General features: G+C 38.8%; 1 protein-coding gene and 1 pseudogene across 11 annotated transcripts in view; one reads left to right on the top strand and one right to left on the bottom strand.

The window, feature by feature from the left end:
• LOC105468749 (X-ray radiation resistance associated 1) overlaps nucleotides 1–16,860 on the top strand; it is a 104,266-nt gene that overhangs the window by 45,067 nt on the left and 42,339 nt on the right. For all 11 annotated transcript variants that reach the window (XR_011610931.1, XM_071075302.1, XM_071075300.1 and 8 more), the window contains one exon: nucleotides 330–547. Coding sequence is in view for 10 of the 11 variants with exons in the window: in XM_071075302.1 (XP_070931403.1) it covers nucleotides 330–547 (218 nt within the window). In the remaining variant the exon portion in view is untranslated. The remainder of the gene's footprint in view (nucleotides 1–329; nucleotides 548–16,860) is intronic.
• Nucleotides 1–16,860, bottom strand: part of LOC105468748 (large ribosomal subunit protein eL31-like) — a 56,207-nt pseudogene that overhangs the window by 14,216 nt on the left and 25,131 nt on the right.

Here is a 16,860-nt window from a genome sequence, read left to right as displayed (position 1 = left end):
ATAAAATAGTGGCATTTACATTGTTAAGCTTTACTTCCCTGGAAAATTTACTTTGGATTCAACTACCATTTACTGAATACTAATTTGTGCCAGGCCATTTACATATTGCCTCATTTAATCTTCACAAGAGCCCTGAAAGGTTAATAAATATTATCCCATTTTAGAGACAGGGATATTGAATTCCAGAGACAGTAAGTCACTGGCTCAACGCCACACAAGAGGAATAAGTATCTGAGCCTGATTCCATGTTTTTTCCCTAAAGTGGCTTGGTAAACAATCCTGAGGTATCATTATTGCTATGATTCTATATTCACTTTCCTTAATTGAAGACTGAAGAAGTTAAGCCTGGATGAAAACAGGATTATCCGGATCCCATACCTACAGCAAGTTCAGCTCTCTGACGAGTCAGTGGACTGGAATGGAGGCGGGGGAAGTCCCCAGAAAGAGCCCCAATTCATGCTGCAGTCCAAGCCAAGGATGCTTGAGGACTCAGATGAGCAACTGGATTATACTGTACTGCCCATGAAAAAGGATGTTGACCGGACAGGTGAGTGACACCCCTTGTTCCAGAAATTCTAGCCTCATAGTGGAAATACACTTCTGAGAGTTTATTCTGAAAGTCTCACTTGGTCACGATGAATATCACGAATTGAATTTGCGGATTCTTTGCCAAGGATTTTTGCATCTATATTTGGGAGATGTGTTGGTGTACTGATTTCTTTTGTTACAGTATTCTTGTTAGGATTTATAATCAAGGTTATGCTTGCTTGATAAAATGTGTTTGGAAGTGTTCATTTTTTTCCATTTCCTAGGAAAGTTTATATACTATTATTATTTTCTCCTTAAAGTTTGGAAGAATTCACCATGAGACCACCTGAGCCTGGAGTTTTCTTTGTAGAATGAGGTTGAAATTATGCAACTTTAGAAGGTTGGAAGAGGTGCTCCTGACACCTGAAATTTAGACCTCTGGGTAAGAGGTGCTGCTTGGCTCTTGGTGTCTCTGAGTTGTGATGGGCTTTGCGTAGCTGAGAAAAGGATACTGGCCAGCTGGTGCTGGTACCTATGGAGGAGTCACAGTGAAGCAAGTTTATAAAAGTTGGAAAAACTGCAAACTAGATTCAGCTACTGCTGAGGAAAGACTTGCTAGACTACAGCAAAAACAAAACAAACCAAAAATCACATTATTCCAGTGGCATTCACAGGAATCACAAGCAGTCAGGAAACCCATGGGAAGCAGATAGGAAGAGATAAGCCCCTTTTTCCTCTTCCAGCTTTGCAGTCTCCCTTTAGCACCACCCATATTGTCAGAGTCTAACAGGAAACCAGTGGTCAAAGCAGAAATATGGTTTTGAGAGCCTCAGCTCCAGCATTCCAAAGCAGAATAAAGAAAGATGAATTTCCAAGTTAAAAATATTAATAACTGGCCAGGCACAGTGGCAGTTATTTTGGGAGGCTAAGGCTGGAGAATTGTTTTGAGGCCAGGAGTTTGAGGCTGCAGTGAGCTATGATCACGCCACTGCCCTCTGGCCTTGATGACAGAGCAACACCCTATCTCTTTAAAAAATTAAAAATTAGCTGGGTGTGATGGCATGTGCCTATAGTCCTAGCTACTGGGGGCTGAGACAGGAGGATCCCTTGAGGCTGCAGTGAGCTATGATCACGCCACTGCTCTCTGACCTGGATGACAGAGCGAGACCCTATCTCTATAAAAAATTTAAAAATTAGCTGGGTGTGATGGCATGTGCCTGTAGTCCTAGCTACTGGGGGCTGAGGCAGGAGGATCCCTTGAGCCTACAGTGAGCTATGATCACACCACTGCTCTCCAGCCTGGGCAGCAGAGTGAGAGACCCTGTCTCTAAAAATAATAATAATAACAACTTAATAAAAGGCACAATTATGTTTTTCAGATTCTCCCTAAAATAATTTTCTGTCTACTTAGTTTGTTAACTTTGGAAATGGGTATATTAAAGTCTATCCCCACTATTGTAGATTTGTCAGTATCTCCTTGCATTTCTGGCATTTTTTTTTTACGATGAAGTTGGTTTGGTTCTCTGTTATTAGGTTTATGACTTTTATCTTGGTAGATTATGTATTTTAATCATTGTAAAATATCCCAGGTAGATAAATAATTTTGGTTTTGACTTGGGCCTCTGTTTTGTTTGATATATTTATTTTAGGATATCTTAAAAACAGTATAGTACTGCATATTTTTCCTAATATGAGTCTTAATGAGTCTTTTTTCATAGAAGAATTTAACTCACATGGTGATTATTGATATATTTCACCTTATTTCTACTATTAGTGTGTTTTCTATTTACCTATGCCTTTTCTTCTTGTGAGCACTAAGTTTTCTTTCAATTCCAATCTTTTCACTAATCATTTAAAGAAAGAAATCTCATGTCTAGATCTCTAATGGTTACCTTAAAACTTTTTTTTTTTTCTGTTTAGAGACAGGGTTTTACCCTATCACCCCAGGCTGAAGTGCAGTGACACGACCGTGCTCAAACTGTTGTTGAACTCTGGGGCTCAAGTGATCCTCCTGCCTCAGCCTCCCAAGTAGCTGGGACCACTGCACCTGGCTATTACCCTAAAACTTTTAATTCACATTTTAAAACTCACTTTTGTCTATCAACACCTATAATCAACCAAATACATGTCTTCTTTTTTAATAAGAAAATGTTAATATGCGTGTATCTATAAAGCCACCCTACTCCCATCACTTCCCATAATGTAATAAACTCTAACAATAATTCAGATTGGTTTTAATTTTTAAAATTATGTATCAATGATTCTTTAGACTGAAAGATTGAAGCTTATTCTTGGGTTTTTTATCATGTGTACATATGTATAACTTAGGAGCAGAGACTTCTGTTTACAATACAACTCAGGTCCTAATACAGTATAATTTTTAATCTCTTCAAAGCTCTTCTTGCCCTCTTATTTGTTTTCTTTCATCCTTAATTCCTATTCCCATTTCCTATTTTCATATAAATATCTACTCTTATCTTGGATATATTTTCCTGGATATATGTATTTATCTTTGTAAAATATATTTAAGAGTTTTCCTTCTTGCTGTATTTTTTTTTTTTTTTTTTTGAGATGGAGTCTCGCTCTGTTGCCCAGGCTGGAGTGCAGCGGCGATCTCCACTCACTGCAAGCTCTGCCTCCAGGGTTTACGCCATTCTCCAGCCTCAGCTTCCTGAGTAGCTGGGACTACAGGCGCCTGCCACCACGCCCGGCTAATTTTTTGTATTTTCAGTAGAGACGGGGTTTCACTGTGTTAGCCAGGATGGTCCCGATCTCCTGACCTCATGATCTGCCCGCCTCAGCCTCCCAAAGTGTTGGGATTACAGGCGTGAGCCACCGCGCCTGGCCTAGTTATTGACTTTTAACTAATGCTTAGTATTCTACAGTATATGCTCTAAACACATTTCACACATCTCTTCCATTACTGATGAACACTTAGGTTGCTTATAACTCTCTTACTACAAATAGTGGTACAATGAACAACCTTATGAACATCTTTTGCATATACCACTGTGCCAGGGTTTTCCTGAAATATTTACCCAGAAGTGGAATTGATGGATGACAGAGCATATATATATGTAGTTTTAAAAATTACCACCTGATTGTTCTTCAAAATAGTTGCTTCAGTGTACCCTCACACAAGTAGTACATAAGGGTTCTTGTCTTCCTATGTCCTTATCAATATTTGGTATTATCTTACTTTATAATTTTTCTAAATTTCATTATGCTGGTAGGTATAAAGTGATATCTTTAAAAACTTTTTAGTTTATAATTTTTGTGGGTACATAGTAGGTGTATATATCTATGGAGCACATGAGATATTTTGGTACAGGCATATAATAAACTCTTTTAGGTATTTTTAAATGTACAGTTAAAGTATTACTGACTATAGCCCCCCTTTTGTGCTACCAAATACTAGGTCTTATTCATTCTTTCTATTTTTTTTTTTTGTATCAATTAGCCATCCCCACCTCTCCCCCAGACCCCCACTATCCTTCCTAGCCTCTGGTAACCATCTTTCTACTCTCTGTGTCCATGAGTCCAATTGTTTTGATTTTCAGATCCCACAAATAAGTAAGAATATGCAATTTTTGTCCTTCTGTGCCTGGCTTATTTCACTTAACCTAAGGGCCTCCAGTTCCATCCATGTTCTTGCACATGATAGAATCTCGTTCTTTTTAATGGCTGAATAGTACTCCATTGTATATATGTACCATATTTTCTTTATCCATTCATCTGTTGATGGATATGTAGGTTGTTGCCAAATCTTGGCTATTGTGAACACTGCTGCAACAAACATAAGAGTGCAGATATCTCTCTGATATACCGATTTCCTTTCTTTTGGGTATATACTCAGCACTGGGATTGCTGGATCATATGGTAGCTCTAGTTTTAGTTTTTTGAGGAACCTCCAAACTGTTCTTCATAATGGTTGTGCTGATTTACATTCCCAACAACAGTGTACGAGGGTTCCCTTTTCTCCACATCCTCACCAGCTTTTGTTATTGCCTGACTTTTAGATAACAGCCGTTTTAACTAGGATAAGATGATATCTCATTGTAGTTTTGATTTGCATTTCTCTGATGGTCAGTGTTGTTAAGTACCTTTTGATATGCCTGTTTTCTATTTGAATGACTTCTTTTGAAAAATGTTTATTCAGATCTTTTGCCCATTTTTTAGTCAGATTATTAGATTTTTCCCTGTGGAGATGTTTGAACTCCTTATATATTCTGATTATTAATCCCTTGTCAGATGGGTAGTTTGCAAATGTTTTCTGTCATTCTGTGGGTTGTCTCTTTGTTGATTGTTTCCTTTGTTGTACAGAAGCTTTTTAACTTGATGTGATCCCATTTGTCTATTTTTGCTTTGGTTGCCTGTGCTTGTGGGATATTACTACTCAAGAAAATTTTGCCCGGACCAGTGTCCTGGAAAGTTTCCTCAATGTTTTCTTGTAGGTGTTTCACAGTTTGAGGTCTTATATTTAATTCAAATAAAAGGCAAGAGATGGAGTCAAGTTTAATTCTTCTGCATATGGATATCTTGTTATCCTAAAACCATTTATTGAAGAGACTGTCTTTTTCCCAGTGTATGTTCTTGGCATCTTTGTCGAAAATGGGTTAACTGTAGGTGTGTGGGTTTATTTCTAGGTTCTCTATTCTGTTCCATTGGTCTATGCGTCCATTTTTATGCCAGTAGCATAATGTTTTGGTTGCTATAGCTTTCTAGTTTAATTTGAAGTCAGGTAATGTGATTCCTCTAGTTTTGTTCTTTTTGCTCAGGATACATTTGGCTATTCTGGGTCTTTTGTGGTTCCATATAAATTTTAAGATAGTTTTTTTCTATTTCTGTGAAGAACGTCATTGGTATTTTGATAGGGATTGTATTGAATCTTTAGAATACTTTCAGTACTATGGACATTTGAACAATATTGATTCCTCCAATCCATGAACATGGAATATCTTTCAATTTTTAAGTGCCTCTTCAATTTCTTTCATTGGTGTTTTATAGTTTTTATTGTAGAGATCTTTTACTTCTTTTGGTTAGTTCCGAGGTATTTACTTTTATTGGTGGCTGTTGTAAATGGGATTCCTTTTTTATTTCTTTTTCAAATTGTTCACTGTTGGCATATAGAAATGCTACCAATTTTGTATGTTGACTTCAGGTCCTGAAACTTTACTGAATTTGCTTATCAGTTCTAATCATTTTTTGGTAGAGTCTTTAGGTTTTTCCAATATAAGATCATATCATCTGCAAACAAGGATAATTCAACTTCCTCCCTTCCAGTTTGGATCCCCTTTATTTCCTTCTCTTGTTTGATTGGTCTAGCTAAGACTTCCAGTAATCAGTTGAATAATGGTAGTAAAAGTTGTCATGTTCCAGATATAAGAGGAAAGGCTTTCAGTTTTTCCCCATTTAGTACGATACTAACTATGTGTCTGTCATATATAGCTTTTAATATGATCAGGTGTGGTTCTTCTACACCTAGTTTTTTGAGGGTTTTTATTATGAAGGGATGTTGAACTATATCAAATGCTTTTTCAGCATCAATTGAAATGATCATATGGTTTTAGTCCTTCATTCTGTTAATGTGATGTATCACATTGATTTGTGTGTGTTGAAACATGCTTGCATCCCTGGGATAAATCCCACTTGGCCATAATGAATGAATTTTTTTTTTTTTTCTTGAGATGGAGTTTCACTCTTGTTGCAATGACACGATCTTGGCTCACTGCAACCTCCACCTCCCGGGTTCAAGTGATTCTCCTGCCTCAGCCTCCTGAGTAGCTGGGATTACAGGCATGTGCCACCATGCCCGGCTAATTTTGTATTTTTAGTAGACACGGGTTTTCTCCATGTTGATCAGGCTGGTCTCGAACTCCCAACCTCAGGTGATCTGCCCACCTTGGCCTCCCTGAGTGCTGGGATTACAGGCACGAGTCACTGTGCCTGGCCGATGAATGATCTTCTTAATGTACTGTTGAATTTGTTTTGCTAGTATTTTGTTGAGGATTTTTGCATCAATATTCATCAGATATATTGGCCTGTATTATTATTATTATTATATTTATTTATTTATTTATTTATTTTATCGATTTTTTTGAGACGGAGTTTCGCTTTTGTTGCCCAGGCTGGAGTGCAGTGGCGCTTTCTTGGCTCACTGCAACCTCCGCCTCCTGGGTTCAAGAGATTCTTCTGCCTCAGCCTGCTGAGTATCTGGGATTACAGGTGCCTGCCACCATGCCTGGTTAATTTTTTGTATTTTTAGTAGAGATGAGGTTTCACCATGGTGGCCAGGCTGGTCAGTAATTTTTTTTTTAATGTGTCTTTCTCTGGTTTTGGTATCAGGGTAATGCTGGCCTCATAGAATGAGTTTGGAAGTATTCCCTCCTCCTTTATCTTTCCGAACAGTTTGAATAGGATTGGTATTAGTTGTTTAAATGTTTGGTAGAATTCAGCAGTGAAGCCATGATGTCTCAGGCTTTTCTTTACTGGGAGACTTTTTATTATGGCTTCAATCACATTACTTGTTATTGGTCTGTTTAGGTTTTGAATTTCCTCATGACTCAATCTTGGCAGGTTGTATGTGTCTAGAATTTATCCATTTATTCTAGATTTTCCAATTTATTGGCATGTAGCTGCTCATAGTAGCCACTTACGATCTTCTGAATTCCTGCAGTAACAGCTGTAATATCTCCTTTTCCATCTCTGATTTTATTTATTTGGGTCTTCTCTTTTTTTCTTGGTTAGTCTAACTAAAGGTTTCTGAGTTTTGTTTATCTTTTCAAAAAACCAACTTTTTGTTTCATTGGTCTTGTGTAATGTTTGCTTGATTTCAAACCAACTTTTTGTTTCATTGGTCTTGTGTAATGTTTGCTTCATTTCAAATTCATTTATTTGTGCTCGGATCTTTATTATCTCTTTTGTTCTATTACTTTTGGGTTTGGTTTGCTCTTGCTTCTCTAGTTCTTTAAGATGCATCATTAGGTTATTTATTTGAAGTTTTTCTAGTTTTTTATGTAGGCACTTGGAGCTACAAATTTTCCTATTAGTACTGTTTTTGCTGTATCCTATATGTTTTGGTATGTTGTATCCATTATCATTTGTTTCAAGAAAGTTTTAAAATTTCCACCTTAATTTCTTCATTGACCCACTGGTCATTTAGTAGCATATTGTTTAATTTCTATGTGTTTGTATAGTTTCCAAAATTCCTCTTGTCATTGATTTCTAATTTTATTCCATTATGTGTAGAGAAGATGTTTGATATTATTTCAAGATTTTAAAAAAAATGTTTTAAGACTTGTTTTGTGACCTAACATATGGTCTATACTTGAAAATGATCCACGTGCTAAGGATAAAAATGTGTATTCTGAAGCCATTGGATGAAATGTTCTGTAAATATCTGTTAAGTCCATTTTTGCTACCATGCAGATTAAGTCCAATGTTTCTTTGTTGATTTTCTGTCTGGGACATCTGTCCAATGCTGAAAATGGGGTGTTGAAGTCTCCAGCTATTACTGTATTGGCTTCTATCTCCAATAATACTTGCTTTATATATCTGGGTGCTTCAGTGTTGGGTGCATGTATATTTGTAATCACTATATATTCTTGCTGAATTGACCCCTTTATCATTATATAATTATCTTCTTTGTCTCTTCTTATAGTTTTTGTCTTGAAATCTATTTTGTCTGATATAGGTATAGCTATTCCTTCCCCTTTTTGGTTTCCATTTGCATCGAATATCTTTTTCCATCCCTTTATTTTTAGTCTATGTGTATCTTTTTAGATGAAGTGTGTTTCCTGTAGGCAGCAAATTAGTGGGTCTTGTTTTTACATACATTTAGCTACTTTGTCTTTACTGGAGAGTTTAGTTATTTACATTTACTGTTATTATTAAGCAGGGACTTACTCCTGCCATTTTGTTGTGTTTTCTTGTTTTGTGGTCTTCTCTTCCTTCTTTCCTTCCTGTCTTCCTTTTACTGAAGGTGATTTTCTCTGGTAATATGTTTTAATTTCTTGCTTTTTATTTTTTGTGTATCCATTGTATATTTTTTTGATTTGAGGTTGCCATAAGGCTTGCCAATACTATCTTATAACCCATTATTTTAAACTGATGACAACTTAACACTGATTGCACAAAATGCCAAAAGAAAACTAACAAAAACTCAACACTTTAACTTTGTCCCCCAACTGACTTTTTCTTGTTTCTATTTATGTCTTATTATACTGTCTATGTCTTGAAAAGTTGTTGTAATTATTATTTTTTATTGGTTCATCATTTAGCCTTTCTACTTAAGTCAAGAGAAGTTTACACATGACCACTACAGTGTTATGCTATTGTTTCTGTGTGCTTAGTATTACCAGTGAGTTTTGGACCTTTAGATGATTTCTTCTTGCTCATTAACATCCTTTTTTTGACACTGAAGAACTTCCTTTTGCATTTCTTGTAGGACAGATCTTGTGTTAATGAAATCCCTCAGCTTTTGTTTGTCTGGAAAGGTTTTTATTTCTCCTTCATGCTTAAAGAATATTTTCGCTGGATCTACTATTCTGGGGTAAAAGTTTTTGTGTGTATGTGTATGTGTGTGTGTGTTTTTTTTCTTTCCAGCAGTTTAAATATGTCATGCCACTCTCTCCTGGCCTATAAGGTTTCCACTGAAAAGTCTCCTGCCAGAGGTATTGGTGCTCCATTGTATGTTGTTTCTTATCTGTTGCTGCTTTTAGGATCCATGATCTTTGGGAATTTGATTATTAAATGCCTTGAAGTAGGCTTCTTAGGCTTAAATCTACTTGGTGTTCTATAACCTTCTTATGCTTGAATGTTGGTATCTTTCTGTAGGTTTGGGAAGTTCTCTGATATTATCCCTTTGAATAAACTTTCTATCCCTATCATGTTCTACCTCCTCTTTTTTTTTTTTTTTTTTTTTTTTTTGAGACGGAGTCTCACTTTGTCGCCCAGGCTGGAGTGCAGTGGCCGGATCTCAGCTCACTGCAAGCTCTGCCTCCCGGGTTCACGCCATTCTCCTGCCTCAGCCTCCCGAGTAGCTGGGACTACAGGCGCCCACCACCTCGCCCGGCTAGTTTTTTGTATTTTTAGTAGAGACGGGGTTTCACCATATTAGCCAGGATGGTCTCGATCTCCTGACCTCGTGATCCACCCGTCTCGGCCTCCCAAAGTGCTGGGATTACAGGCTTGAGCCACCGCGCCCGGCCATGTTCTACCTCCTCTTTAAGGCCATTAGATTTGTGCTTTTTTTTATGTTTTATTTAAAAAAAAATTTTTTTTAAATTATACTTTAAGTTCTAGGGTACATGTGCACAATGTGTAGGTTTGTTACATATGTATACATGTGCCATGTTGGTGTGCTGCACCCATCAACTCGTCAGCGCCCATCAAGTCGTCATTTACATCAGTTGTAATTCCCAATGCCATCCCTCCCCCCTCCCCCCTCCCCATAATAGGCCCCGGCGTGTGATGTTCCCCTTCCCGAGTCCAAGTGATCTCATTGTTCAGTTCCCACCTATGAGTGAGAACATGCGGTGTTTGGTTTTCTGCTCTTGCGACAGTTTGCTGAGAATGATGGTTTCCAGCTGCATCCATGTCCCTACAAAGGACACAAACTCATCCTTTTTTATGGCTGCATAGTATTCCATGGTGTATATGTGCCACATTTTCTTAATCCAGTCTGTCACTGATGGACATTTGGGTTGATTCCAAGTCTTTGCTATTGTGAATAGTGCCGCAATAAACATACGTGTGCATGTGTCTTTATAGCAGCATGATTTATAATCCTTTGGGTATATACCCAGTAATGGGATGGCTGGGTCATATGGTACTTCTAGTTCTAGATCCTTGAGGAATCGCCATACTGTTTTCCATAATGGTTGAACTAGTTTACAATCCCACCAACAGTGTAAAAGTGTTCCTGTTTCTCCACATCCTCTCCAGCACCTGTTGTTTCCTGACTTTTTAATGATTGCCATTCTAACTGGTGTGAGATGGTATCTCACTGTGGTTTTGATTTACATTTCTCTGATGGCCAGTGATGATGAGCATTTTTTCATGTGTCTGTTAGCTGTATGAATGTCTTCTTTTGAGAACTGTCTGTTCATATCCTTTGCCCACTTTTTGATGGGGTTGTTTGTTTTTTTCTTGTAAATTTGTTTGAGTTCTTTGTAGGTTCTGGATATTAGCCCTTTGTCAGATGAGTAGATTGCAAAAATTTTCTCCCATTCTGTAGGTTGCCTATTCACTCTGATGGTAGTTTCTTTTGCTCTGCAGAAGCTCTTTAGTTTAATGAGATCCCATTTGTCAATTTTGGCTTTTGTTGCCATTGCTTTTGGTGTTTTAGACGTGAAGTCCTTGCCCATGCCTATGTCCTAAATGGTATTACCTAGGTTTTCTTCTAGGGTTTTTATGGTATTAGGTCTAACATTTAAGTCTCTAATCCATCTTGAATTAATTTTCATATAAGGCATAAGGAAAGGATCCAGTTTCAGCTTTCTACTTATGGCTAGCCAATTTTCCCAGCACCATTTATTAAACAGGGAATCCTTTCCCCATTTCTTGTTTTTCTCAGGTTTGTCAAAGATCAGATGGCTGTAGATGTTTGGTATTATTTCTGAGGTCTCTGTTCTGTTCCATTGGTGTATATCTCTGTTTTGGTACCAGTACCATGCTGTTTTGGTTACTGTAGCCTTGTAGTATAGTTTGAAGTCAGGTAGCGTGATGCCTCCAGCTTTGTTCTTTTGACTTAGGATTGTCTTGGCAACACGGGCTCTTTTTTGGTTCCATATGAACTTTAAAGCAGTTTTTTTTCCAATTCTGTGAAGAAAGTCATTGGTAGCTTAATGGGGATGGCATTGAATCTATAAATTACCTTGGGCAGTATGGCCATTTTCATGATATTGATTCTTCCTATCCATGAGCATGGTATGTTCTTCCATTTGTTTGTGTCCTCTTTTATTTCACTGAGCAGTGGTTTGTAGTTCTCCTTGAAGAGGTCCTTTACTTCCCTTGTAAGTTGGATTCCTAGATATTTTATTCTCTTTGAAGCAATTGTGAATGGAAGTTCATTCATGATTTGGCTCTCTGTTTGTCTGTTACTGGTGTATAAGAATGCTTGTGATTTTTGCACATTAATTTTGTATCCTGAGACTTTGCTGAAGTTGCTTATCAGCTTAAGGAGATTTTGGGCTGAGACAATGGGGTTTTCTAAATATACAATCATGTCATCTGCAAACAGGGACAATTTGACTTCCTCTTTTCCTAAGTGAATACCCTTTATTTCTTTTTCCTGCCTGATTGCCCTGGCCAGAACTTCCAACACTATGTTGAATAGGAGTGGTGAGAGAGGGCATCCCTGTCTTGTGCCAGTTTTCAAAGAGAATGCTTCCAGTTTTTTCCCATTCATTATGATATTGGCTGTGGGTTTGTCATAAATAGCTCTTATTATTTTGAGATACGTTCCATCAATACCGAATTTATTGAGAGTTTTTAGCATGAAGGGCTGTTGAATTTTGTCAAAGGCCTTTTCTGCATCTATTGAGATAATCATGTGGTTTTTGTCTTTGGTTCTGTTTATATGCTAGATTACGTTTATTGATTTGCATATGTTGAACCAGCCTTGCATCTCAGGGATGAAGCCCACTTGATCATGGTGGATAAGCTTTTTGATGTGCTGCTGGATTCGGTTTGTCAGTATTTTATTGAGGATTTTTGCATCGATATTCATCAGGGATATTGGTCTAAAATTCTCTTTTTTTGTTGTGTATCTGCCAGGTTTTGGTATCAGGATGATGTTGGCCTCATAAAATGAGGTAGGGAGGATTCCCTCTTTTTCTATTGATGGGAATAGTTTCAGAAGGAATGGTACCAGCTCCTCCTTGTACCTCTGGTAGAATTTGGCTGTGAATCCGTCTGGTCCTGGACTTTTTTTGGTTGGTAGGCTATTAATTATTGCCTCAATTTCAGAGCCTGCTATTGGTCTATTCAGGGATTCAACTTCTTTCTGGTTTAGTCTTGGGAGAGTGTAAGTGTCCAGGAAATTATCCATTTCTTCTAGGTTTTCTAGTTTATTTGCGTAGAGGTGTTTATAGTATTCTCTGATGGTAGTTTGTATTTCTGTGGGGTCAGTGGTGATATCCCCTTTATCATTTTTTATTGCATCTATTTGATTCTTCTGTCTTTTCTTCTTTATTAGTCTTGCTAGCGGTCTATCAATTTTGTTGATCTTTTCAAAAAACCAGCTCCTGGATTCATTGATTTTTTGGAGGGTTTTTTGTGTCTCTATCTCCTTCAGTTCTGCTCTGATCTTAGTTATTTCTTGCCTTCTGCTAGCTTTTGAATGTGTTTTCTCTTGCTTCTCTAGTTCTTTTAATTGTGATGTTAGGGTGTCGATTTTAGATCTTTCCAGCTTTCTCTTGTGGGCATTTAGTGCTATAAATTTCCCTCTACACACTGCTTTAAATGTGTCCCAGAGATTCTGGTATGTTGTATCTTTGTTCTCATTGGTTTCAGAGAACATCTTTAATTCTGCCTTCATTTCGTTATGTACCCAGTAGTCGTTCAGGAGCAGGTTGTTCAGTTTCCATGTAGTTGAGCGGTTTTGATTGAGTTTCTTAGTCCTGAGTTCTAGTTTGATTGCACTGTGGTCTGAGAGAGAGTTTGTTATAATTTCTGTTCTTTTACATTTGCTGAGGAGTGCTTTACTTCCAACTATGTGGTCAATTTTGGAATAAGTGTGATGTGGTGCTGAGAAGAATGTACATTCTGTTGATTTGGGGTAGAGAGTTCTGTAGATGTCTATTAGGTCCGCTTGGTGTAGAGTTGAGTTCAATTCCTGGATATCCTTGTTAACTTTCTGTCTTGTTGATCTGTCTAATGTTGACAGTGGAGTGTTGAAGTCTCCCATTATTATGGGAGTCTAAGTCGTCTCTTTGTAAGTATGGAAGTCTAAGTCTCTTTGTAAGTCTCTAAGGACTTGCTTTATGAATCTGAGTGCTCCTGTATTTGGTGCATATATATTTAGTATAGTTAGCTCTTCTTGTTGAATTGATCCCTTTACTGTTATGTAATGGCCTCCTTTGTCTCTTTTGATCTTTGATGGTTAAAGTCTGTTTTATCAGAGACTAGGATCACAACCCCTGCTTTTTTTTGTTCTCCATTTGCTTGGTAGATCTTCCTCCATCCCTTTATTTTGAGCCTATATGTATCTCTGCACGTGAGATGGGTCTCCTGAATACAGCAAACTGATGGGTCTTGACTCTTTATCCAATTTGCCAGTCTGTGTCTTTTAATTGGACCATTTAGTCCATTTACATTTAAGGTTAATATTGTTATGTGTGAACTTGATCCTGTCATTGTGATATTAGCTGGTTATTTTGCTCATTAGTTGATGTAGTTTTTTCCTAGCATCGATGGTCTTTACATTTTGAAATGTTTTTGCAATGGCTGATACCAGTTGTTCCTTTCCATGTTTAGTGCTTCCTTCAGGAGCTCTTATAGGGCAGGCCTGGTGGTGACAAAATCTCTAAGCATTTGCTTGTCTGAAAGGATTTCATTTCTCCTTCACTTGTGAAACTTAGTTTGGCTGGATATGAAATTCTGGGTTGAAAATTCTTTTCTTTAAGAATGTTGACTATTGGCCCCCACTCTCTTCTGGCTTGGAGAGTTTCTGCCGAGAGATCTGTTGTTAGTCTGATGGGCTTCCTTTTGTGGGTAACCTGACCTTTCTCTCTGGCTGCCCTTAACGTTTTTTCCTTCATTTCAACTTTGGTGAATCTGACAATTATGTGTCTTGGAGTTGCTCTTCTTGAGGAGTAGCTTTGTGGCGTTCTCTGTATTTCCTGAATTTAAATGTTGGCCTGCCTTACTAGGTTGGGGAAGTTCTCCTGGATGATATCCTGAAGAGTGTTTTCCAACTTGGTTCCATTTTCCCCCTCACTTTCAGGCACACCAGTCAGACATAGATTTGGTCTTTTCACATAATCCCATATTTCTTGGAGGCTTTGTTCATTTCTTTTTCCTCTTTTTTCTCTAGACTTCTCTTCTCGCTTCATTTCATTCATTTGATCTTCAATCATTGATACTCTTTCTTCCAGTTGATCGAGCTTGTGCATTTGTCACGTATTTCTCATGTCATGGTTTTGATCTCTGTCAGTTCATTTATGGCCTTCTCTGCATTGATTATTCTAGTTATCCATTCTTCCATTCTTTTTTCAAGATTTTTAGTTTCTTTGTGCTGGTTATGTAATTCCTCCTTTAGCTCTGAGAAGTTTGATCGACTGAAGCCTTCTTCTCTCAACTCGTCAAAGTCATTCTCCGTCCAGCTTTGATCTGTTGCTGGCGATGAGCTGTGTTCCTTTGGAGGGGGTGATGCGCTCTGATTTTTTGAATTTCCAGCTTTTCTGCCCTGCTTTTTTCCCATCTTTGTGGTTTTATCTGCCTTTGGTCTTTGATGACGGTGACGAACTGATGGGGTTTTGGTGTGGGTGTCCTTTCTGTTTGTTAGTTTTTCTTCTAACAGTCAGGGCCCTCAGCTGTAGGTCTGTTGGAGATTGCTTGAGGTCCACTCCAGACCCTGTTTGCCTGGGTATCAGGTGCAGAGGCTGCAGAAGATAGAATATTGCTGAACAGCGAGTGTTGCTGTCTGATTCTTGCTCTGGAAGCTTTGTCTCAGGGGTGTACCCCACTGTGTGAGGTGTGAGGTGTCAGTCTGCACCTAGTGGGGGATGTCTCCCAGTTAGGCTACTCAGGGGTCAGGGACCCACTTGAGCAGGCAGTCTGTCCATTCTCAGATCTCAACCTCCATGCTGGGAGATCCACTGTTCTCTTCAAAGCTGTCAGACAGGGTCATTTACCTCTGCCGAGGTTTCTGCTGCTTTTTGTTTAGCTGTGCCCTGTCCCCAGAGATGGAGTCTACAGAGACAGGCAGGCCCCCTTGAGCTGCAGTGGGCTCTACCCAGTTCGAGCTTCCTGGTGGCTTTGTTTACCTACTTAAGCCTCAGCAATGGCGGGTGCCTCTCCCCCAGCCTCGCTGCTGCCTTGCAGTTAGATCTGACTGCTGTGTTAGCAACAAGGGAGGCTTCGTGGGTGTGGGACCCTCCCGTCCAGGTGTGGGATATAATCTCCTGGTGTGCTGTTTGCTAAGACTCTTGGTAAAGCACAGTATTAGGGTGGGAGTTTCCCGATTTCCCATGTGTTGTGTGTCTCAGTTTCCCTTGGCTAGGAAAAGAGATTCCCTTCCCCCTTGCGTTTCCCAGGTGAGGCTCACCCTGCTTCAGCTCTCACTGGTCCGGCACTCCCTGGTGAGATGAACCCAGTACCTCAGTTGAAAATGCAGAAATCACCTGTCCTCTGTGTCGCTCACGCAGGGGCTGGAGGCTGGAGCTGCTCCTATTTGGCCATCTTCAATAGTTCACAGATTTGTGCTTTTTAAGGCTATTTTCTGGATCTGGTAGGCATACCTCACTGTTTTTTTATTCTTTTTTCTTTTGTCTTCTCTGAGTATTTTCAAAGAGTCTGTTGAGCTCACTAATTCTTCTGCTTGATCCTTTCTGCTCTCAAGAGACTGATGCATTCTTTAGTATATCAATTATATTTTTCAGCTCTAGAATTTCTGCTTGATTCTTGATTATTTCAATCTCTTTGTTAAATTTATCTGATAGAATTCTGAATTCCTTCTCTATATTATCTTGAATTTCTTTGAGTTTCCTCCAAATAGCTGTTTTGAATTCTCTGTCTGAAAGGTCATACATCTCTGTTTCTCCAGGATTGGTCCCTGGTGCCTTATTTAGTTCATTTGGTGAGGTCATGTTTTCCTGGATCATGTTGACACTCTTAAATGTCTTTGGTGATTTACTATAGTCATCATAATATGGGCTTATTTGTGCTTGTCCTTCTTGGGAAGGCTTTCCAGGTATTTGAAGGGACTTGGACCCCAAGCCCTATAATGCTGTGAGTTTTGCAAACTTGTACGCACACCACCTTGGTTGTCTTAGGTAAGATCTGGAAGAATTCTCTGGATTACCAGCTGGAGACTCTTGTTCTTTTCCCTTACTTTCTCCCAGACATGTGGAATCTCTCTCTGTTCTGAGCCATCTGAAACTGAGGGTGTGGTGATACAAGCCCCCCTGTGGCCCCCACCACTGGTGCTGTGCTGTGTCAGACCTGAAGCCAACACAGCACTGGGCAAACTTCCCTTCAGGGTGGCAAGTTTCCCCAGGCCCTGGGCGTGTCCAGAGATGCTATCTGGGAGCCAGGGAGTGGAGTGAAGCACCTTAGCAATTTACACAATATTCTCTTCTACTGCAGCTAAGCTGGCACTCAAACCGT

This window comes from Macaca nemestrina, chromosome 12, assembly GCF_043159975.1.
Source record: "Macaca nemestrina isolate mMacNem1 chromosome 12, mMacNem.hap1, whole genome shotgun sequence".
NCBI lineage: Eukaryota > Metazoa > Chordata > Mammalia > Primates > Cercopithecidae > Macaca > Macaca nemestrina.
This window is presented reverse-complemented; position numbering and strand designations above follow the sequence as displayed.